Source organism: Carica papaya, chromosome 9 (genome assembly GCF_054855325.1).
Source record: "Carica papaya isolate Zhongbai chromosome 9, ASM5485532v1, whole genome shotgun sequence".
Classification (NCBI taxonomy): Eukaryota; Viridiplantae; Streptophyta; class Magnoliopsida; order Brassicales; family Caricaceae; genus Carica; species Carica papaya.
Genome location: NC_142317.1, coordinates 16,746,863 through 16,772,554, shown reverse-complemented (window position 1 = coordinate 16,772,554; position 25,692 = coordinate 16,746,863). Strand labels below are relative to the sequence as shown.

At 35.7% G+C, this 25,692-nt stretch overlaps 1 protein-coding gene and 1 pseudogene across 3 annotated transcripts in view; both read left to right on the top strand.

The window, feature by feature from the left end:
- LOC110812601 (uncharacterized) overlaps positions 1-25,692 on the top strand; it is a 55,412-nt gene that overhangs the window by 6,000 nt on the left and 23,720 nt on the right. For all 3 annotated transcript variants that reach the window (XM_088211148.1, XM_088211149.1, XM_088211150.1), the window contains 5 exons: positions 2,309-2,473; positions 3,085-3,162; positions 16,459-16,563; positions 17,367-17,459; positions 18,037-18,107. In XM_088211148.1, the coding sequence (XP_088067274.1) occupies positions 2,309-2,473; positions 3,085-3,162; positions 16,459-16,563; positions 17,367-17,459; positions 18,037-18,107 (512 nt within the window). The remainder of the gene's footprint in view (positions 1-2,308; positions 2,474-3,084; positions 3,163-16,458; positions 16,564-17,366; positions 17,460-18,036; positions 18,108-25,692) is intronic.
- On the top strand, positions 23,558-23,844 carry LOC148240131 (signal recognition particle RNA; annotated as a pseudogene).

Genomic DNA, 25,692 nt, shown 5'->3' with positions numbered 1-25,692 from the left:
TACTAGAAAGAGAAAGTAATTTACATCGAAACTGAATAAGACATCGTCCTCAAATCATCTAATGTAAGATAAGATATATGACAAGAGAGCAACACATAAAGATCAAGGCAAAGGAACATGGGAACTCCTAAACCGAGATTACTGGACTATTGCCTTCCAACTCCTATGTACCCACGAGTCTTCACCCATAGTGTGGCCAAGAATGCCATTTGGTCCCAACATACCTCCTAAGTGGGCCTGGAGCAATCATTAAAGATCCATCTATGGTCCACAAAATAGCAAAAATTGTGCTTCCGACAAAATTGCACTTTTGAGAGGGGTTTGGCCTCATCGAGAATCTCTTTCCAGTGGGTCTATGAGCTCATAAAACACTCACTGTTTGCGAGAGTGAGTAACTCATGCAAAACCAAACAATCCAAACATTGTGCCCACAGTCTCCATTCAATGTCACAATGTAAGAACAAATAGAAGCAGGTCTTCCCCGCTCGACAACACATTACACAAATATCTGGGAGCAAAGCACGATTTTGCTTGCGGCCTTGCAACATCTCATTGATATTGAGCTTTCGAAGAATAATAGTCCATGGAAACACTTATACCTTTGAGAGGATTTGAGCTTTCTAAAAACGATAGAAGGGAACTGGTAAAAATAAGGGTTTTTAGGTGATATTGTCAAAGAAAGATTTACAAGTAAATTCCAAGGTCCAAACATGGTAAAAGGCTGAGGATGGAGTTGAATAGGTTCCAACAAATGTAATAGGTAAAAAGGTCTTAGATCTCCCATTAGGTAAGTGTTAGATCAAATGAAAGTCCGAAACTAAAAACATGTCTATAGAATTGGCAAAACAGGAAATATGGTCATCATGTCTCGAGGATAAGTTTTATCCAAGGAAACTTGCTAGCCAAGGAATGCTTACCAATATAAGTATCCTCCCACCACAACACTAGAGCCATCTCCCACTCTCAAATAGGTTAAATGTAGGTACAGTACTAGGAGATAGCTTTCCATGGAATTTTGTGAGAAATGGATAATTTTGTTGGAGACAACACTCGTAATCCACATCTTGGCACAAAAATTTGGACTCTGGAACCTGAAGGCCTATATACTTGTAAACCCTTGTTTGATCACCTTACTAGAGACCCCACATGCCTCCCGTTACCTATTACCAAGGAATTTTGGGAAGCCCCAGTTCCTTCGAAGGTAAAGGTTTTGGTTTCAATTGCCATTCACCAAAGGCTCAACACTAATAAAATTTTACAAATCCGTTGGCCTAATCAAGCACCATCTCTGACCATCTACGTTATGTGTTATACAGATGGCGAAACTCATTTTCATTTGTTCCTTCATTGTGAGATAGCATGGAATATATGGAATAAGGTGTTTGCAATGTTTGGTTTCTATTACGTTGTTCTTCCTATAGTGACGGGCTAATACTAACTAGCTTTCAGGAGGGAGTGCTGAAGAGGGCCAACTCATTTGGCAGGGGCTATTTTTGCAGGCCTATGGATTTTTGTCTTGAGTGCAATCGGAGGATTTTTCATAATCATTGCTCGTTATTTATAGAGATATGGGACAAATTGACTGTTCTGGTTACCTTTTGGGCCAAAGCTCATGGGAGTTCTTATGGGGCTATTTTTGTAGGCCTGTGGATTCTTTGGCTTGAGCACAGTTGGAGAATTTTTTATAATTGTTACTTGTTATTTCAAGAGATGTGGGACAAATTGGCTTTTTTGGCTACCTTTTGGGCCAAACTTCATGGCATTATTCCGGCCATTCTCTTGCTAAGGTCCATCGGAACTGGGAATCAATCATGCACCCTCCCACATGATATCCCTTTTCCTTAGTCTTTATTGTCTATTCTTGTGTTACTGTTTGGAGGAGGTTCTATTCTCCATGGTTGTGTTCTTTTTCTTTTTTTTAATAATACTTCTTTTTCCATTAAAAAAAAAGATGATGCTAAATCTGTTTGCTAAGCATAAAGCTCAAGATGAGAAGTGAACTTGACTGCCATTTGTTCCCCAATTGACATCTTTTGGTACTTCTGATGGTTTCAGCAGGCCTTTTCCTCGTCCTGCTCTTCCAGATGCTATGTTCCAAGTTATTTAGTTGAATACTTTTGTAGGAAACGAAAACAAAATTAGTGTTATTATATTGTGATAAAAAAGCATGAAAACATTATGGCTGGCAAGTTTAAACAAAGGATTGCAGTATTTGACCAAACTTCATTATTTTCCTGCTTCATGATATTGATAATGTAATACTATTTAATAATCAAATCTGAGATTCACTTGCCATTTCCTGATACAGTTTGTCAAGACATGGGTTCTTAGGGAGTATTTATCGATGGATATGATGATCTCAAACCCAGGAGTGAACACTGACATGGAGCGTTTGATCGATGATTTTGTTTTCATATGTTTATTTGTTGGAAATGACTTCTTACCGAACTTACCTACATTTGAAGTATCTAAGGTAAAGATTTTTTAGATGTGTTTTTATCATAATTGATCTTGTAAATGTTTTCTCTACTTGTTTTAATCCGCTGCTAATGCATAGCACTAACTCTACTTTGTTGGGATACGATATCTTTTTCCTTTTTTTTTATGTGGTAAGTAAGTATTTACCTCGTTCACAAGGTGGCTCTCTCTTTGACTTTGAATGGTGAATGCTTTGAGATTTAAGCTAACAACTTTCATGTTGAACCTTGTTGAAAATGAATTCACTTTGTACATGATCATCCAAATTTACTTTTATTATATATATACCTAACATGAAGGGATGTCAAATATGTATATAATGGAGTAAGCTCACAAAATAAACATGTTAGCCTTTCTCTTGTTTGATGTAGGGTTAATGTTATATTTGAAAGCTTGTCCTCTTGGGAGGACCAAAAGAAATTGTTCATATTTGCCTTTCATTTGTGTATCTTCTAAATCTTAACCTTGATGTGATCTACATAATTGGCCAGTTTTTCCATTCTATTGATCCATCGTCAATTCTTATGTCTACTCTTGTATTATATGATTCGTGCAGTCCTTAGATTGTTGGTAGTGATAGAATTCTCTTGTTGCTTATATTGATAGGGAGCCCTTAACTTGCTTTTGAAGATTTACAGAGATGAATTTGTTGAAAGGGGTGGTTACCTTACTGATTCTTTTGAGGTAAATGATTTTAAGGTTTTTATGCATATTCCTTTTTAATTGTTTATTTTTTGTTTAAACCTATCCCAAAGTTATATTTTTTTTGCACATCTTGAAGTTGCTTTACCAGTATATGCGGAAGCCCATTGGTCAATGGATTAATAGATTTCTCATTTCACATTCTACTTTAAAGTTTATGCAATTTGATTTTACTTGTTCAAAGCTGACATGATCTATTAATTTTTTCTTGTAAAAGAAGAAAGCTACTAGAGAGAGATAGAGCTCTTACAAACAAAAAAGAGAGTAAGCTTTCTCTTCAACCCAAAAACAAAACAAGATATATAAAGAAGTTTAAAGGTGTCAAGTCAAAATTGAGACCCAATCCCTCTGTAAAGGAGACAAAGACATCACTGAAAGGAATGGTAAGCTTTAGTTGATGGAGAAGTGAGGAAGAATGTCCTTTCCTAGACCATGTGTGAGGTGGTTGGAACCGTTGCTTAAAGTTCTTGCATTTTTTTTCAGCAAAAAGTCCTATAAATTGGCGAAGATACCCCATTTCTTCAGTGCTTTATGCTCCTATGATGCAGGACAAGTAGCGATTAAACAAAATTGTTCCATGAATAGTTAATAAACAGAAAACTTTAGGTGAGAAATAGAAGATAGAGATAGATCAGATGAAATTATAGACCAAGGTAAAGAAATATTGAGAGAAATTGACTGAATGAGTTAAATTACGCAAAATAATAGTAAGAAAGAATAAACACATAGAGTGATTAGAAATAAAACCTAGCAAAAGAACTTTGATGCATCATTGTCCTTATGTTTATTGAGAGCTGTTAACCTTTATATCACAATTAATAAGAAAAAAGCAAAATAATTAGAAGGGAAATATGTTACAATCCACAATATCTGTAAATTATTGTAAAGTAACCTTTTTTATTTTAGGCTAAATTATAGCAATTTGCTAGGTCAATGGCAGCTGTTGATAGAGCGCTTTCTTTGGTGTTAATACCAGGGATTTTTTTCCTTTTTTGCTGATCCTCAACTGTATAAATGGCAGCACTTGTAAACGTTTGATATAGAAAAAAATAATATTAAGAATCAGTAGCTTCTTCCTCTCAATTCTTTTATGGTATCAGAGCCATAAAACTCTGCAACCCTAATTCCTTGGTTCAATCTCTTCCATCAATTCTGTTTTTTTTTCTCTATCTTGTTGACTTCTTGAACCAACAATCATGAGTTCAGAGGAGGCAAAAACATCATCCTCAATATCATCAGCTGCCACCAATCCACCAGCCTTATATGTGATTGCTCAATCCTTTGCAGAGGGTTCTTCATTGCAGATCACTAGTCGCAAGTTGGATGGAAAAAATTTCCTCCAATGGTCGCAGTCCGTTCTGCTCGTGATTAGAGGAAGGGGGAAGCTCGGCTACATCAATGGCGAAATCAAACGTCCAAATGTCTCAGACATAACCTATGTTAATTGGGAACTCAACAACTCACTCGTCATGGCTTGGCTCATCAATTCAATGGAGCTGCACATCAGTCACACTCATTTATTTCTCCGAACTGCCAAAACTATTTGGGATGTAGTGAAGGAAAATTATTCTGATCTTGAAAATGCTTCACAAGTTTTGAGATAAAATATAAACTCAAGGCATTTCAACAAGGCAGAATGGATGTTACAGAGTACTGTAACTCTCTGCAAACTTTATGGCAAGAGTTGGATGTGTATTATGAAGCAGATTGGGGAGATCTTAAGGAGAACACAAGGTTTCAGAGGCACCTTGAGAAGGAGCGTTTATATGACTTTCTTGCAGGACTCAACAAGGACTTAGATGAAGTTCGTGGCAGAATTCTTGGTCGAAGGCTGCTGCCAACAATTAGAGAAGCCTTTACAGAAGTCTAGTGTGAAGCTAGCAGGTGAAGGGTTATGCTTGGAGAGAAGAAGGATCAACTAGTGGTATCCTTCAGTGATCGACCCACAGAAACGATTGCTTTTATTGCTCGGAACTTTGCCAATAAATTCATTGATCAAAAACCGAGTCAGAGACCTCACTGCTCGCACTATAACAAGCTTGGTCATACTCGAGAATGCTGGGATCTTCATGGTAAACCTGCAGATGCAAAACCTTGAAGATAGGGTCAAGGTAAAGCTCTTCAGGCCACTTCTGAGGACAAAAATGAAGGGACCAGTAGCACAGAATCAAGTGGTGTTTTTTCGAACAAAGACAACTTGAAAAGTTGTTAAATCTTCTCAATTAGCAATCTGTGACTATTCCTAACACTGTCCCTAGCAATTTTGCTCATCAAGGTACTATTTTCCATATACCAAGGCAAAATCCCTGGGTATTTAATTTTAGTGCATCTGATCACATGATAGGTAATTCGTTTGTATTTTACTCTTCTATGTCATGTCACGGAAATGCGATATTAAAAATAGTAGATGAAACTTTTACTTCAGTTATTAGAAAAAGTTCTATACGCTTGTCAGAAGATTTGGTTCTTCACTCTATACTATATGTTCCAAATCTAGCTTGTAACCTAGTGTCAATCAGTAAACTTACTTAGGACCTTAATTGTACTGCTAATTTCTCTAATACTACGTTTCAAATACAGGAACAAGGATTGGAGAAGATGATTGCATTGTAGAGAAGAAGGTGGACTTTAATACTTTGAGGATGACAAATACGTGAATAAACAGCCAACAATAGTAGGAATCAATCTATCGTCTGATAAAGATGTGATAATGTGGCACTATAGGTTAGGCCATCCCAATTTTTATTATCTCAAACGTTTGTTTCTTGATTTATCTGTATCTTAAAACTTTTCAATATGAAATCTGCCAACTAGCTAAACATACATGAACATCTTTCTCTGCTAAACCTTATAATGAGTTCAGTCCTTTTTCCTTAGTTCATAGTAGTGTTTGGGGACCATTTTGTATTCACAATGTCACTGGCACAAGATAGTTCATTACATTCATTGATGATCATACAAGAGTATGTTGGGTTTATCTTTTTAAAGAAAAATCTTAGGTTGCAAGGATTTTTCAAAACTTTCATGCCATGGTAGAGAACCAATTTTGAACCACAATCAAAGTTTTTAGAACTGATAAGGAGGTGAGTACTTCAAAACATGCTTAGGAGACTTTCTAACAACTAATGTATCATTCATCAAAGTTCCTATATTGATACTTCACTACTAAATAGAGTAGAAAAGAGGAAAAATCAATACTTACTTGAGGTTACTAGAGCTCTATGGTTCAATATGTCAATTTCTAAGTATCTTTGAAGAAAGCCATTCTTACTGCCTGCACCTTATACGTATGCCATTAAAGTTCTCAATTTCCAAACACTCTTGTATATTATCCTCCAAATCCATCCCTCATTTCGTTGTTCTTCATCTATTTCTTTAAAGACCTTTAGATGTACTAATTTTGTGCATGACCACCGGAAACATCAGTCAAAATTTGATCAAAAGTCAGTCAAGTGTGTTTTCATTGGTTATTCATCTATACAACGAGGTTATAAGTGTTATTCACACATTCTTCATCAAATGTTTGCCTCAATGGATGTCATATTTTTAAAAACCTATCATATTTTCCTACGTCCTCACTTCAGGGGGATATTTGAGATCAAACTGAGTCTTGGGAAATGTTTGAGCCTGAATTGTCTAATTCTGCATCATCCTTTTTATAACCACTTCTTGTTCCTACTGTATCTAAAATCTCGAATGTATTGAGTCGCAACATGTTAGAACAAGAGAAGGGTGATAGAAGAACATTATTTATTCGCGCAGGAGGCACTCTCGCAGTAGTGACAAACCTAATTCTCAGCAAGGTCAGGATTTTGAACCCATTTCTGCCCTCGCTCCAAGTCTTGAAATTACTAATGACATTGTGGATGAAGAGTTGAACCTACAAAGCTACAGTTCACTTAGCAAAGAAGATCTACATGTTTCTATTACAATTTGGAAGGGCATAAGGGCGTGTACTTAGCACCCGATTTCCAAATTTGTTTCGTATGAAAAATTGTCTCCTGATTTTTCTGCTTTCACCACTACTCTGATAGGTGTTGGGATATCATTGAAAAAGCTCTTATAGTTCCAAAATGGAAGAATGATGTCTAAAAAGAAATGGTAGCCTTAAAAAAATTCACACATGGGAGGTTGTGGAGCTACCAAGACGAAAAACCACAGTGGATGCAAGTGGGTTTTGACGATCAAGTTTAATGCAGATGATAGTATTAGCAGGTATAAAGTAGGACTGATCACTAAAGGTTTCACTCAAGTGTATGGGATAGACTGTAAGTAGACATTTGCACCAGCTGCCAAGCTAAACTCCATCAAAGTCTTTTTATCATTAGCAATAAATCTTGATTGGCATTTGCAACAGTTAGATGTAAAAGATACATTCCTAAATTGAGACCTGCATAAAGAAGTGTATTTGGATCCACCCCTACGGTTCAGATCGAAGGAAAACTTGGTTTGTAAGTTACAAAAATCTCTCTATGACTTAAAACAATCTCCAAGAGAGTGGTTTGAGTGTTTTACTCAAGCTGTCAAGAAACGGAGTTTCTTACAGGCACAATCAAATCACATTCTTTTCTAGAAGCATTCTAAAAGTGGAAAAATGGCCATCTTGATTATGTATGTAGTTGATATAATCATCAGAAGAGATGACCATGGTGAGCTGGAGCAATTAAAAAAATAGTTGGCAATAGAATTTGAATTAAATACTTCTTGGATATGGAAGTTACTAGAAGGAGGGCTGGCATAGGTGTTTCTTAGAGGAAGTATTTTTTGGATCTTCTCGAGAACACAAGTATGCAGGGGTGCAAGCCAGCTGAAACTCCTATGGAGCCCAACTTAAAACTCGGACTTGAAGGAGGCAAAGAGGCTAACAAAGAGCAATACCAGAGACTGGTAGGCAAAGTAATTTATGTGGCACACACTCATCCAAATATTACCTTCGTTGTAAGTGTAGTTAGTTAATTTGTGCACTCACCGAAGGAGAAACATCTAGAGACAGTCTACATAATATTAAGATATCTAAAAGGCATTCGTAGAAGAGGGTTATTTTCAAAAAGGGAGATAATAGGATGGTGGGAGTGTATAAAGATGCTGACTAGGCAGGTTCCTTTGTAGATAGATGGTCAACCTTCGGGTACTGTACGTATGTCTGGGGTAACTTAGTAATTTAGAGGAATAAAAAGCAACTAGTAGTAACAAGAAGTGCCGAGGCTGAGAGAGCGGTTTCCTCATATTTATGCAATTGTCTAGCAGAAAGACATCACGATCTATGACTCTTTAGTGGAGAACAACGGGGTTTGTAAATGAGTGGCAAGTGCTTGTGTCGATGATTCGTAACGATTGGGAGATTGTCAAGTATGAGGAACTTTTGAGTATGTTTTCTTACATATTTTTGGATGGAAGCATTGACATCCCATGATGGTATCTTACTCCTAATGAGTCTTTCACTATCAGATCCTTCTATAAAAAGTTATTTAAGTAAGATGATAACGACTTATGTTGCTTGTTAGGTAGTTGTGGAAGATTAGTGTCCCTCGTATTTCTTTCTTTGCTTGGGAGGTTAGTCGGGAATGTGCATTGACCATTGACAATCTGAGGGAGAGAGGAAAGATAGTGGTTAATGCTTGTTATCTTTGTAAGAGGGGTAAGGAGAATTGTAAGCATATTTTGCTGTGCTGTCCGAAGGTTTTACAAGCTAAGGACCTTGGTGTATGGATTGCTTGGTATATTATTTAGGTGATGGCGGGCTCGGTGAGAGAAGAAATTTGCGCGTGGAAGGGTGTTAGTGGAGGGGGGAAAAAAGTAGAAATTATTCCACTCTGTCTTGTGGGTGGTTTAGAAAGAGAGGAATAGAAGGGCTTTTTGATGAGGTTGAGGATGTAAATGACTTCGATATTCTTAAAAATAAAGGGTTTCCAAACCCTCTATTTTTTATTACAAGGTCATCCTCTTTGTTTTATGAAGGATCTTGCAGAACTTGTTGATACTTTAATAGATTTGTAAATTTTGTACATAGGTGATACTCCCTTGGTGTCTACATTAAATATTATTCATACTTTATGTTTCAAAAAAAAAAACTACAATAACGGTGAGCAAAATCCAAATGCGCTTATGAGCAGGTGAAATTTCGTGGCAAGGCTGGAATTTTGAAAGGACCAAATCCCCCACATTAAAAGTGACTTCATGATGATGAGAGACACAAGATTGTTTCCTATGTTGTTGAACTTGAAAGCGTTTAGTCCATAAGGTAGTTAAAACCTGATCACCAGTTCAAAGTCTGCAAATTCACAGCTTTGACTTTACGTAAATAGGAAAGGAGCTTTGGAATGGTTGACGATAGACAATCTCAAAGGGGGTATCCTTTAGAGGAGAGTGAAAAATAGCGTTTTAAGCATACTCAACTATGCAATCCACTTCATCATTTTGTGGGATAATCACCTGCAAAACAACATAGATTCATTTCCATATCATGTGCCATCAGTTGTTTCACCACTTCGGGCGGAGATAAAGTTTGAAGATGGTTTGGAGAGACGTTGTTGGACAGGAAGGGATGATATGTCAAGAAAAATTCAGAGGAAACCCTAAAAGACTGCGGTTTGTATTGTTTGCGAGACTTATTACAGTTGTCAAATCGTGTTGGTTTTGCAACTCAACCTCCACGATAATGTAGTCTTCCAGCTTGCTCAAAAATATCTTCACTTCTAAATTGAGGGATGCATGAGAAGATTTCTTTGTTTGGGAATGAGGGAGGAGAACATGGATCATCTAATAAGTTGGGTGTTGTGTTTTTTTTTTTTTCGAAATAAAAATTGTAAAAAGTGTATTAAGTAAACGACACCAAGAGTGTGCCACCCATATACAAAAGATTTGCATATCAATTAGAATATTTGCAATGACTCCAAAGTCCTCCATTTTATAATAGTTATGTCCCAAAATAATGGAATCAAAATAATGAAACCACCTATTTTTAATATTTACAAAAAGATCTTCCCTTCCCTCAAAAGTCCTGTTGTTCCTATCATTTCAAATAACCTAAAAAATATATAACAGAATAAGATAGGCAAACATGTTGTTCTTGCAAACATCCTCCCAAGCCAATAACTCTTTTTTCACTGAACCCGCCATTGCCCAATTGATACCCTTAAGACTGTAGGCCAAGTTCCAGATATTATAAAAGAGAGAGGGCACCAAAGCCGTAAATAGTTGCTGGACTCGGCAGTGCTCTTGTAAAGGAAACATCTATTCAGTATGTTTTTCCCTCTTTTCATCAAGTTATCAATAATTAGAATACGCTTTTTAGACGCTTCCCAAGCACAAAAAGAAATTCTTGGGGAGACATGCGCCTTCGAGATAATCTTATTTGGGAACATCACGCCCTTCACTTTCGCCGTAACTTTCCAAGTGCTTGTAAAAGGAATTGACAGAGAAGCTACTCTTTTCCTTCAGGTTCTAGATCAGCTTGTCACTCCTGTTGTTAAGGCGAACGGTGGCCATAAGCTGAAGTAAGTTCTCAGATTCAACCACTCTTGTTTGCCAAAGTGAAGCTGCCATCTGTGCCCCTTCCCACCCATTTGGCATCAATAATCTTCTTCCAAAGGCTGTTTTTCTCGTTCCAGTACCCCAAACCCATTTTCCATGAAGTGCTTTTGTTCAAAACAGTGAGTGATCTCAATCCCAGTCCACCCAACTTAACAGGATGCTTCACTTCCTCCCACTTCACTACATGATAGCTCCTTTTGCCTTTGGCATCTCTCTAAAGTTGGGAGTTGTGTTATTTACTAAGGGAACCAAATTCTTTGTGGTACAAGGTGATAAATAAGAGTTTAGGTGATTGGGGATTGAAAATCTTAGATGTAAATCATATTATTGTTGGCTCAATGGCTTTGGCACTTCCTAAGGGAACCAAATTCTTTGTGGTACAAGGTGATAAACAATATCCATAGGAGTGGAGGGGGAAATTGGGCTGTCAGAGTCGAAAGATATATTTATCACCATAATCCTTGGAAATCGATCTCCCAAATCTACCCCTTATTCCTTCCCCACACACTGATTCAAGTGGGAGATGGATCCAAATTGCTGTTTTAAAAAGATGTTTGGTTGGGGAACCAACCACTAGTTTTTCAATTCCTTTGATTATATAACCTATCTGCAGACACAATACTCACGAATCATCCTTTAGTCTCACAACCGAGGAAAGAATATCTTGGAACCTCCATTTTAACTGAAACATTTTTGATAGGGAGATTGTTGACATGTTAGCTGAATTGGAGCTGTTGAAATCCATTATTATTTCATCCCACCTAACGCAAGATGTTGGACCTTGGGCCCCTTAGACCTCTATACATGTAATTCGTCTCCGATTAGCTCACCAGAAACCCTATCATTAACAAATTTCACATTACTAAGGTACTTTGGAAGGCTATAGTTTCTTCAAAGGTAAGATATTTATTTGGACAACTATCAGTTGGAGGCTGAACACAAAGATATGCTCCAAGTCTGTCGCCCTTACCGGCTGTCAGGCCCCAACTAATAATTGTTAGAATTTGTTACAAATAATTAGTTAGGTTGTTTTAATTAGTTAGAGATTAGGTTCAATTAGTTTCTCTTGTGCTATTAAAGGTAATTTTGAATGAGTTTTTTATCAAGGAAAAGACATGAATGAATATTGAATTTCTTTCTCTACAGCAAAGTTTTGCTTTTTTGATTCTCTCTTCATTCTCCTTTTTCTTCCTTTTTTCTTCTAAAATCATGACAAGTTACTGAAAATTTGTATCAAAGTTGTTCATTCTACCGGCTCCTTCTTCAGCGTCTTCCATCTGTTTGCTCTTTTTCCTCCCAATTTTCTCCTCCCTATGTTTCTGTTAACTTCAAAAACACACAAAAAAAGATATATTATTATTAATGTAGAATCAAACTCACAAAATGATTGGTGCACAAAGTTTCGACTAGAGTGGGAAGAGAGCCAAAAACAGTGCGAGTACTTAATTGAGGAGTTGAAGAGTACGTTGCAAATGAGCTACAATTTTCTCCTCTGCCTGCATCAGCTTCGCCCTTTGCGAATTCCCGAAGCTAAATAGAGCTTCTATTGGAGCAAGAGCCTTCTCTAGAAAAGAGCGAACGCACGCTGGACGGCAAAGTTGAAGAGGTGACACGATATTGCAGTCGAATTGCCATATTTTCCTGCCATTTGCATTAATTTCGTCGACCGTGAGTTCCCCAACAACATGCTCCATAGTTAGTTCGTCTTCAACTTTGCTTATAAATGCTTCATCTGTAAAGAATTCTGCTATCCCTTCTTTTGAAGAGAATATGATGCAGAGCAACTGATTTCTTCTTTCCAAAGACAGAAACAAAATTGTCAACTGTTATTGCTTCATCGATTGTGAGTCCAGTGGCAGTATCCTCGACCTTTAGCTTTGCTTCATCCTCGCGAGGACAGCTTTCATTTACGGAGAGTTATGATATTTGTTCTTCTGGAGTACCGTCAAATTCAGCTTTATTAACATCCTTCAAAGAGTGAGAAACAGATGGAGTTCCTCCATGTCAGGGAATGAAAAGCGCAATGAGCAATTGATCTCTCTCTCTTTGGAATGAGTATACTTTCAGAAATTGAGAACCAAAAGCTATTATTGTCCACTTATGTTTTACCAAAATCTGGTCAAGCATCCCTTCAAGTTCCTTTTCTATCTTTGGTCAAATCAACTTAAATTTTTTCACCCAAGTTACATAGCAAAAATTATGGAGATGTGGGGGCCATGAAAAAATTCAGAAAAATTGGAGTAATGGAAAAGAAGTTACTTATTATTGTGGTAAAGTGGTGAACAACTAGAGATCTAAGGAGGAAAAAGAAGTGGTAGTGAACAACACACAAGCTGAGAGAGAAGGTCAGCTTGCTGAAATTCCACATAGTAAGATTACTGCATATAAGGTGTTTGTGGAAAGTTCACAAACAAAGAATTGGTCTAAAAATCAGGTTAAGGTGAAATTTTTTGTTCTGAAGGATGATTATTTTCTTTGGAATCCATTGCTTTACTTCTCCAAGAGTAATAGAACCTTCCAAAGTGATGTTTATATGTATGAAGTCCCACCAAATGCCCAAGTATTTCAATTGAAGGATTATTAAATAATGAAATTTCAACCAGAGAATGAGTTTTTCTATGTGATGATGAACATCCTTAGGACAAGGATGATTTCATGGGGAGGGTATTGTTAGGCCCCAATTAATAGTGGTTAGAAATTGTTATGAGTAATTAGTGTGGTTGTTTTAATTACTTTATTTAAAAAAGAAATAGCGGTTGTTTTAATTAGTTAGACATTAGTTTTAGTTAGTTACTTTTTTGCTATAAAAGTTGGTATTTGAATGGGTTTTGTAAAAAAGTAAAAACATGAATAAATATTGAATTTCTTTCTCCATAGCAAAGCTATGCTTCTTCAATTCTTTCTTCGATCTCCTTCTTCCTTTATTTCTCCCGAAATCAGGACAAGTTCCTGACAAAAGATTCAAATATCTTGTCATGTGTTTAAGAGGAGGAGAAACACATTCCCACTTGTTTTTGCATTGTGATATGGCTTGGAGGCTGTGGATAGAAGTTCTTAGAATGTTTGATCTTAACCGGGTGACCCCTCCAAATGTGGAGAGTTTTTTGAGCACTTATATCCTGGGGGATGGAGTAAGAGAATAAGCTAGACCGCTATGGCAAGGTGTTATCTTTGCTGGATTGTGGAGTATTTTGCTAGCATGCAACTCTCAAATCTTTAACAATTGGCATACTATTTTATGCCAGCTGCAGATTAAGGAAACTCTTTTGGCATCTTTATGGGTCAAAGCATGTGGCATTACCCCAACACAATAATCTTGGATTACATTGCAACTGAGACGCATTTATCTTCAAGCAATAGACTGTATCCACATTTTTTTTCCTCTTCCCATGAGAGGAGTGCTATATTTTCATTCCCATTGTTTTGTGTGATTTCTTGAGAAAATGACGTATTCTCTTTTATTGTATTTTTTTTCCTTTTTTTTGTTAAGAAAATTTATGCTTTTATGCAAAAAAGAAATCTCCAATTTTTGTTTCGATGCCAAGGCATTGCTTGGGTGGAAAAAGTTTAAATGGACGCTGTTAACTGGTCACAGCGCCATCCTGTTGCAATTTACTGAGTTCTCCCAACTTGTTGCTTATCAGCGTCCAAAACATAATTGGCAAAAGTATTTGAAAGTAACCCAAGTCGGCTCGACCTCTCAAGTTCTAACTTAAGAAATCACAATTGAGCTTCGCCTTCCGGATGTAAGCAAGCGAAGGAAATCTTTTCCTTCTCTTCTGGATAAGTTAGATAACTTCCATAATAACTACTCTCTTCTTTTGTAGTAAAATCCTACTGCTGTTCTTTGAACAAAATTATGAATGAAGAATTATTTCAAAATGCTGAGTACTTTATCACTCAAGAGATTGTTAGGCTCTCTCCTAACAAACACATAAATTAGGTGTCATCTTTCTGTTGGTATGCTCCTCAACAGAGTATGACAATGTAGTATGAGGGTTGGAAAATTTAGTATGAAAAACCATCAAGAAGGTTAATCATGGACATTAATATGTTGTTTCTCTGTCATTTGAGTCTAGAAAGAAAGAAATTCTAGGACACTTGGCCGTGAAGACAATTCATAAAAGAGGAGATAGGTGCAAACTGTCTAGATGTGAGAAGTTATACGTAAGGGAACTCTCTCTCCACTGATCCATCCAAAAGAGAAATTAAGAACCATTGCCAAACACTGCAACATTCTAATGGGTAAAATATTAAAAAAATATAGCTGAGAAATGAATTTCCAAAGATATGTTAGAGATGGCTTTAGTGTTTAGCTTTACCACCCATGTTATAGAGGAAAAGCTTCAAAGAAAAGTGCAATAAACATTTAGTCACAAAATAAAGGTTATGGGAGACAAGATTTTTTATGTTAGTTATTTACAACAGACTTTCCATTCAACCAGTGGTCTTCACCTTATACCACAGGGGAGATCCCGTATATTTTACTCAACACTTACAGCTATTAGTACTAACTTTGTTATATATATATTTTTTAATTTTTTTTCTTGACGAGGATGGAAGCTGTTTGAACCCAAGTACTCAATAAGGATATTGGGAAGCATGACCGGGCTACCATGCCTGGGTCCACTGAACTCTGGTTTGATAATTTAGGAGGAGATATCATCATATACCTTGCTTTTTATTTTTATTTTTAAGGTTTTCTCTCTTTAGGAACCACACAATGTAGAAGGCAATGTGTGAAAAGTAGATATAATTGTAGTAATTGATCTGTCCTAAAGATTTTCAAATTTTTAATTTGTGACTTATGTAAATAAAAGGTGATGAAAGTTGTCTATATCACATTGAATTACATCCGGAAGGCAAAGGAGAGTCCACTCTGTGTCAAGGTTGACTATAATCCTTCTATTAAAGAACAAACAGATGTTTTCAACTATAAATTTAAGTGAAAATTAGATAGTGCTTGTAATCATGCTATCTATATGGTGCATTCATCTTCACTAGAGGGTCTTTCTCATTCAGGTTTTTCTATAACTATTTGATAAAGAATGACACCATAGAATGACGCCATAGAGACCAGTTTTCCCTTTCAGCAAATCCGGAAGGTCAATGCTCTACCTAGAGTTGCTTTCTTTGCATGGGAAGTAGGTTGTAGGTGTATCATTACCATTGGTAAGCTGCTGAGGAGGGGAAGAATATTGGTGAATAAATGTTTTCTGTGCAAGAGGGAGGTGGAGTCTTGTAATCACATCCTTCTTTGGTGTCCGCTTGCATATAAGTTATGGACCATGGCTTTGGGGATCAATTGTGTGATGGTTGGCTCAGTGAAGGAAGAGATTTGGACCTGGAAAGTTATTAGTGGAGGGAAGAAACATGTGAGTTTCATTCCCATTGCTATTTTTTGGGTGGTATAGAAAGAGAACATGAGAGTTTTTGAGGGAATTGAAGATAACTTTGATAGGTTTCTAGATAAATGGTCCAACCCTGGTGTTTTTTATTACGGGCCATCTTATACAATGTAGGATTTTGGGGACCTTTTCAATATTTTGATTGACATGTAGATATTTTTTTTACATGGGTTGGCACCCTTTGGTGCTTGGAATTAATGAATCTTACCATATTTTTTTTATTTCTTTTTCAAGTATTCATCTTTTGAAGTGTTCGTTTTTCTGCATACGCACATTATCATGCATGTGCAATTGTTCTTTATCAATACATAGGCAATCCTCTCTCTTTGATATACAGGTGAATTTGAAATGCTTGGAGCATTTTCTGCAATCTGTAGGAACTCATGAACATAAAGTTTTTGATCAAAGGAAAGGGACTTCTGCCTCTAGAAAGCATAAAAGGGTAACTTGCCTACAATAAATGCTTTTTCTTTCCTTGGACCTATCTCTGTTTCTATTGTTGTAATCTTTAGTTTTTTATTTCTGTTGTTGAAAAGGTTATATTTGGCAACTTTGTTTTCCTTCTAATTGTACTTTGGATTTCATTTATCCATCTTGACTGCTTGTCTTAATTTCATTTGTCCAATCTTGATTGCTCGTCTTCTGTCGTGCACATGTCATGTCTGCAACACGTGCAAGCACACATTCTCAAACATATGTTCTGTGAGTGTCTGTTTTATATCTGCTTTGCAACAATTGCTTTATAGGAATGATCTATTGATTGTTTTTGCAAGAAGAATCTCTCTTGTGGTTGCATTGCAATTATATTAATGTGACAAGTCTATTTGTTTTCAAAGTTCTCTAAATAGATTTCAACATAAATAGTGGAAAAAAAAACAATTGGTTATCTCAGTCTTTCAAATAAGAAAAAATATATTCAAACCTTCCCTGCAACCATCCAAAGACAGAGTCCAAGGGCAGCAGAACTTACCACTAGCCTGCAGGGACATATTTCTGTCAAAAGCATAAATGTTCTTTATGTTTGACATCTCTTTGTGAGTTTTATTGAGGAAAAGAGATTCGGTTGTAAATTGGTGATGGAGTATCACCTTTTTTCTTTCATTTCAAAAGCCGCTTACTGATATGCAGATTCATGCTAGTTCAATCAACTTAGCATCTGATGGTACAAATATGGTAGCTCTCAAGATATACAATGTGAATTGTTGTTCATTTAGCTTTTTCATTTTGAAACCTTGTTATTTCTAGAATAAACCTGAACTGGGACGGAAGCAAGAATTTTATGCTAAACAGTTCAAGGCTGTTACTCAAGATGACTGTGAGAGAATTCAGAGACAATCGGTGAGTGTATATATGTGAATGATGTCTTCTACTGGCCGTGTTGCTTTATTACAATTATTCACTTATTCACTGTTGATGTATTTATTCATTCCCGTTCTCAATAAAGCTTCTTTTTCTATCAAAAAAGAAATATATTAAATTTGGTAGTTCATTTTGTTTATGAATCTAATTTGATGTGTTGAAGATGTAATATGGTTTTCTTTGTCATAGAAATGGTAGAGTAGGTTAAAAAATATAAGAGTAAGATATACCATATGTAATTAATTATAAATAATTGTCTAATTCCTTTTCTATTTTAGAAAACCTGTATATATAAAATTATGATGTTTAATAAAATATATATAAAAACCATTCTTAACAATCTTAAGTAATAAATGAACCTTTGGAATTGGTTTTTAGTTCTTTTTCTGCCTACATGAATTAATTTTACTTCCAATTCCCTGGTGTTTATTGTGTTTTTTTTCCTTTCTTCATTCTTTCTTGAGCTTAGTTAGCTTTCCTTATTTCCAGTAAATGTCATTTGATTTTAACAAGTATTCGAGTTTTTCATTTTTCTAATTCTTTGTAATTCATGTAGGTTTCCAAATATATAGAAGGAGTTTGTTGGGTCATGCATTATTACTATGAAGGAGTATGCTCTTGGCAGTGGTATGTGGTATAAATGTCATACCCTACGAAGTGTTGTAGGATCCACTGTTATCTATTTTTCACCGTTAGTAACTATAACGTTGAGTTTGCTTCAAATATCAATTCCACGAAATAAGACTGAGAATAGAATTGAAATATGATGGAACTTTAAATAAAAACTACAGTATAATTTTAAGACAAATTTGTCTCTGGTCCAAATTTAGTATTTTGGGATTCCTTTATTAACAAATGAAAATAGAAAATCTGTGGTTATAGAATTGAAGATAGAGGGAAGTTAATCATATATAATATGATTATGTTTTACATATCAAATGACTAAGATTTAGGAATTAAATAAGAGTGCAATTGGTTTGAACTAAACACACAGTGTAAATGAATTGGCAACAGGGCTGTCAACCAAAAGAGATTTAGAAAAACCAAGAGACTGTATAAGGCAGAGAGAGCTGTTACAGTTAGTGATGAGAGGACAAAGCATCCTCAAGCAAGGAAAAAACAAATTGAAAGACTTTGTATTCTTGTAAAGATTTAAGCTTTTTTTTTAAAGAAAAGTTGAAGTGACTGGTGTATAGTTATTGTTTATTTAGTCTTTATCGATGTTTATGTCTATTAGATCTTGTTTAGGTTTGAATTGGGTAATCTAGTCATTTTTAAGATATGGTTTGTCAAGATTTATAGTTTAGGTCCCTTGTAGACTAAGAGGATGCTAGAATCAGGGTTGAAAGAGGGACAAAAGATTCCAATAAAGGGATCAAGGCCCCCAAGTCAGATCTTTGCTGGTCATTTAGATTTAAAGAAAAGATAGAGGTCACAGGATATATGATTTGGGATTTATGCAAAAAATAGAGGTTATAGGATATATGATCATCATGAAGAAATAAAAAGGAAACACTTGAAGAATTATGTCTAGTCAGATAGCCTATAAAGGCGGGGAAAAAGAGATACGAGTGGTGTATCCCCCACCAAGGGGTCTTCTTCTCCCACTGTAGCCGACACAAGATGGAAAAATAAAACATATAACTAGGAATTGCTTTCCAAGAGCTTATGTGGGAAATGGAAGAGCTTAGTTGCTGCTTGTTAATAGTTTTAAGAACCATGTTTAATCCAACCTTTGGTAATATAAGAAACATGGTTTTTCTATTTGTCAATAAACAACTCTTTTAAGTAGAAAAAAGTAAGCATCCCTCTCCTAACGTTTTGCAAGTCATTTATAGAGAAAAAAAGGTATATACAAAGGCACAAAGAGGGGCACCCATGTACAAACGAGAACCAAAATTGGGCAAAGGAATCGCATAAAATTGAGCAAGGTATTCCTATATTTTTTTGTTCAATTATATGGTATCAGAGCCAGCTTAGAAAGAGAGATGTTGTCCCCGTTCAAATCTAAAGCGGCGGCGTCTAGATTGCGGTGGACTGTCCAAAGAAGAAGACTTGATTGGATCGTAACATTTGAAACTAAAAAGGTGAGGGAGAAAGCAAGGCAGCGGCAACCTAAAGAGACACCAGGAGAGAGGATGCGGCGGACTAGAAGCACGATCAGATCTGATCCAATAGGATCTGCGCGCCAGGAGCTAGATTGACCGGCAATGAGGAAGTGGAGTGCGAGTGGCTGCTCTGTTTTGAGGAGTCGAATGGTTTACGCGTTGCATTTTCTGGTGTAAAGACCGGCTTGCGCGCGGAAGAAGCTCCGCGGCTTTTTCGTAGTAGTTTCATGAGATTCATTTTGGATCTAAGTGTGGTGTTGTTCTGTGATAATTTCCAATCAAAACGCAGTGGTGTGTGGTAATTTTGGTGACGACGTGTGGTCTTCCGGATGTACGTGTGCAGTGGCGAGTGGTGGCACCTGGTTGCGCGTGTGGTGGTTCCAGTGGTTATGCACGATGGGTTTTTACGTGCGGTAGTTTCTTACTTTTGTACCTTCTCTGTTGCAGTTAAAATACAATTCAATGTTCCTGTGCATGTATTAAGAAGTAATAATGCTAAGAATACATCTTAGACTTGTTTTAGAACTATATGGCTCAATAAGAGATTCTTTACCAATTCTTTTGTGTTGATATACTCTTCCAAAATTGAGTTGATAAGAGAAAGAACAAACATTTATTTGAGATTGCTCGATGCCTTTTTTCAATGCCTTTTGGGCTGATACTGTTTTCACGATTTTTTTTAAGTGATCGTCTGCCATGTATAGTACTTGATTGAGATGTTCTTTATAAAGTTCTTTTTCCAAATAAGTCTTTATTTTTGGTGCAACTTAGAGTATTTGGTAACACCTGTTATGTTCGAGATGTGCGGTTTAATGTTATCAAATTGGACCCAAAGGCCTTAAAGTGTATTTTTTTAGGATACTCTTGCCTTCATAAAGGATATCGGCGATACTTTTCATATCTCAATAAATATTTGGCATCAACTGATATGGTCTTTTCAAAAAATGCACTGTTCTTCTTTTTACCGTCTAATTTTACAAATTGGAGAAAGGACGATGAGTTACTCATCGTAGGTTCACAGCAAGTGCTTCTACTGAGCAATCAGATAAATGAGGTTTTTCCTAATGATATGCCTTCAGCTATAGTTGAGCAAGTTGATGATGATATTGATGTGTCTTTGAGTTAAGTACAATTACCAATTGTTCGTGATTATTACTGAAGACAACAAATTATGATACATGTCGTGCACCAGCTTTTTCGTCATCCGATTCTTCTTTGCATGACCTTAATATTCCCATTTGTCTTTACAAAGGTACACATCAATGCATCCTTCTTAAATCTACTTATCCTATTGCTAATATTATTTTATATGATCACCAATCTCCTTTGTCTAGCTCTTAATTGCTTTTATATATTTAATTTTCGTACTTAAGATAGTTAAGGAGGTTTTGAATCACCCTGATTGATATAATCCTCTGATTGATATAATGCAATGCTTGAGAAGATGAATGTTCTTGATGAAAATTATACTTGAGATTTGGTGGATTTACCCAAAGATAAAAAAGTTGTGGGGTGTAAATGGGTAGTTTCAATTAAAGTGAATCCAAATGTCTTTATGACAAGACGTAAAGTTAGACTTGTAGCAAAATGTTATACTCAAACTTATGGGGTGAATTATTCTGATACTTTCTATCGGATGACCAAATTAACATCTTCATCTTTATTGCCGCATATCAAAACTGGCTCTTATACTAGTTTGATATCAATAATGCATTCCTTCATGGCAATCTCTTAGAAGAAGTTTATATGGATCAACCTCCTGCATTTGTTGGTTAAGGAGAGTACGAGAAAGTCTATCATTTGAGGAATTCTTTGCATGACTTGAAGCAGATTCTTCGTGCGTGGTTTGACAATTTAGTGAAGTACTTTTGAGGAATTCTCTATTTTTTATACACAATTAACAATTGTTATTGTACTTATTATTGTTTATGTTGATTATTTTGTCATTATAGGAGATAATTGTGCAGAAATATCTTCTATCAGTTCATTCTTGTATACCAAGTTTCACATGAAAGATTTGGATTAGTTAAAATAGTTTTTGAGAGAAGAAGTAAGAAGAAACAAAAAAGTGATTTTCTTATCTCAGAGAAAGTATGTGCTTAATCGACTTGCAGAAATCGAAAAGTTAGGAGATAAATCATACAACACACCAATGGTACCAAATGTACATTTTACTAAAGACGATGGTGACCCCTTTGGATTGAATATCTCTTAGACATTATTAATATCTATGCTTTGTATTCTTGTTTTGCATAATTGGCACCCAACTGATTAATATCAGTTGAATCCTCATCAATCTTTGTTCTTCAAGTGATTTCATAATGTATTATAGTAAAAAAAAAACAGCCTACTTTGCATCCACCATTTTATTAATACTCATGATACAACAGAAATAAAAAATATAAATATATATATATCATATTCATAGTGTCTTTCCTTGCACTTCAAGTTTCATTTGTTTATTGTAATTTTGTTCCATTGCATCACTATGTAGTTAATTGCATCCTAGTTACTTAGCATTATACATAAACACACACCAACTTCATCTGTGTGTTTACGCTTGTACTTTTAGAAGTTGTGTTGCAATTTTCTTTCCCTAATGTTTTTTGATGTGTCCTAAATAAGTTTTTATTATCTTGATTCAAAATAGTACAATTTTGGTATTCAACTTGAGGGAAGAAGATTTACAAAATGAGTGAAACACAAGATTAAAACACATGAGCAAGTGTTATTTTCTAACCATTCTTGCAGGTTTCTCATAATGTCTTTGCTTAGTGAACTAACCAATATAAAACTCTATATTGAAGAGTTCCAAAAAATGCTTAAAGAGTGTCATTGGACGGAAGTAAGGAAAAGATCTACTTCATAAAAAGCCAAAAACCAATTCTAGAAGGAGGATGCCCATTCATGTGATGACGTAGAGAAGGACGATCCAATCAACGGGAAAATAAAGTTGTGGAAGAAAGGAAAGATGACGCCATGCGAGAAGAAAACAATAATGTCGTGGGAGAAAAAGAACATGATGATCCCTTGGTAGAAGAAAGAAAAGAGAATCTATAATTACTCTAACCTTTCTTTGTTTAGTGGTGTTGTTTCTTTCTTGCAAGAGGAAGAGTTGGTTAAATCACCACACGAGATGGTCTCAATTCAAAGATGAACCATTTTGAAGGAGGTGATGATGCGAGGAAAGGCGGGACAACTCACACTAAGATCCCATGACAAAGATTATTACAAGCAAATGGCCAAAAAAGTCTTCCCAATCATGGAATATCGGGCATTTCACATGAGGAATTTGTCTATTCTTTTTGGAAGAGTCATAACTGAACACTCATCTCTTTTAGGATATATTAATCATGTGAGTAATAAGATTTCAAAAACTCTAGGATACTTGATTGTTCATTCTTCCACAATCTTAGCTGAACAAAACTTTCCTCTTAATGGTTTTCAACTTCAAGAAAATCTCATAAGGATTCAAGAATTCTTATACTACCAAGTAAAATCGAGTTTCAAGAGGTTTATATAATTGAAACCGAGAGTTTTCATCAATTTAGAATCCTTGTCAAGATAAGAAAAGAAGAATCCTATCATCACAAGTTTTGGCTGAGATTACACTCTTCTTCATTTCATCGTAGGGAATTCTAGATTTTCTCTTAGATTTTTTCTTGGAATTTTTTCCTAGATTTTTTCGTAAATTTTATCTTAGATTTTTTCCTAGATTTTTTTCTTGATTTTCTCATGGAGGAAAGTTTGTTTTTTACTTCAATTGGGAAGCCGTTTAAAGCAATTTCAACTCAACTTCTTCAACAACAGTTAATTAAATTTTGAAGTCCAAATCCAAGTACAATAAAGTATGGAGAAGTCGACTACAACATCAACACTTATCAAGAGAGAAGACTTTTATTTTTTTTATGTTATGCTTCTTTAAATTAATATTTTATTAGATTTATAGATAAGAATGTAATTAGAGTTGCCGAGCCTGGTAACGTTGGCTTGTTACCTAAGTGGGGGTATTAAGGTGGTTGGAAATTGGCACGGTCCATTAGGTTGGGCTTCAGAGTGTTAAATGCTGGCCCGCCGGTTCCAAAAGGGGAGTTGAGTTATGAGTGTTTAGCGTAAGCTTAGTGCTCTTTACTCTTAGAGTGGAGGAGACTGCAGGACGCTGGAAACAGAGCAACGAAAACCTCCCCCTCTCTTCAATGGTACTCTCCATGCCTAGCAACACCTGATGGGCTGTGCTCAATCTAACAACCATTTTTAAAATATTTAAATTATTTCAATAAAAAAAGAAAAAGAATGTAATTATAGTTTTTCTAGGATTTAATCATCGAATTCTAGTAGAATTAGTGAGCTTTATGCCTGTATAAAGGCCTTACTGCTTTGGTTGTTAAGACATCAAAGTTTATGATCAATAAATATAAACTTTTAGCTTTGGTTAGCTGTTGGCTAAATTGCTTTTTAGGGAGGTTTCTTTAATTTTTTTTTTCTAGTGGAAAATTGATGTTTACTTATTAAGATAACTTGTACCATTTTCATCAATCTTTTTTCTTGAATTAATTTTAACTTATCAAGTATTTTTTGTGATATTCTAATCAGTTCGTTTATTTTAGTTTTTTTAATTCTCAATCACAGGTTGATTGTGGATTCAGTAGGGAGGGGTTTATTTAGACATTTACGTTTGTGTATACTAGTGTTATATGTGAAATTTTGGATTGCATGTGTTGATCCAGGTTCTGCATCACCTTTCCTTCATGGAAATTAGATTGGTGAAGATAGAGTTCATGCTTATGCTGACCCTGTTATTCATATATAATTTCTCAAACATGTTTAACTTAGTACTATCTATTATTCTTTGCAAAGTGGTTATGGTGTTTTCCATTTAAACCTCTTTCTCGTGGCAAATGGTGATAAGGGCAACTAGGGGCTGCACAAGAAGGAGTCTGTAGAGATCCATCTTCCAACTCTATTTCTTTTCATTCCCTTACCTATGTGAGGGTTGGTGAATATTCCCTTCTTTGTCGATGACAGAAACTTGAATGGGCAATCTTTCTTTGCCCAACCTTTCCCCAAGCCTCTATTCATGATAGATACATGATCATTGAAGCTAGGGGCACTTTTCATGGAACAAAAAATTTACTCCATGATCATTGAAGCTACTCCATGATCTATTCATGGAGAATGCACTTTTCAAAAACCTCAATGATTAGGAATCTATTGATATGTTATCTTTGCTTAATGTGTTGGAGCCTTTGCACTTTTATTCTCAGGTTAAATAGCATAGTTTTGAAATTCGATTCTTCAGGTTAAATAGCATGAACAGGTTAAATCCTGTTTTAACCATATCTAATATGTTTTTCTTCTGTGCTTTTCTGAAGGTGAAAGTTCTGTCTAAATTAATGTTTTGCTTGGGTTGCTGTTTTCAACAGCTTATCACAAATAATTTGTTGCAAGTTCGGTGGTTAAGTCGTTCCCAACTATTTGTGTTATGTATTTCTGGAAGGAGGAATCTAACGGTCCCTTACTCCTTTGTGATGTGGATTGGTAAATTCGGACTACATATCTGATACTTCTGATTTGATGTGGGTTTCTGCACCTTCTTTGAAGTGTTTTCTGGTTCACCTCTTGAAAGGGAATGTGTGACTGAAGAAGCCAGGATCCTCTGGAAAGGAGCCTAGTTTGCAGTTGGTGGGATGGTGCATAGTCATAGAATGTTTGAGGAATGCCACGTCCCTCTTCAGTTTCTTTGGGACAAAATTACTTTTTTGGACTCTTTGTGGGCAAAAGAACATGTTTGTTTTGGAGATATATCTTTATTATAGTTCAACAAAATCAGGGAGCTACTTTGTGTTGATTTTTATTTACCATTTTTTATCTTTATCCTCTGTTGTTAGGAGGCTTTATGAGGATGTTTCATCCTTCTTCTTTTTGTAATTTTCAAGTTTTAACCGATAACATGGAATCAAGAAACACAATATATAAAGTAAAAAGCTTGAAGACAAAATAGAGATCCGATCCATATGCAAAATTTAAAATAATCATTAATCAGTGACTTGAATTTTGTCTCAGAAGAAGCAAATCCTGGTAAACATTGAATGTGAACCCTTGAG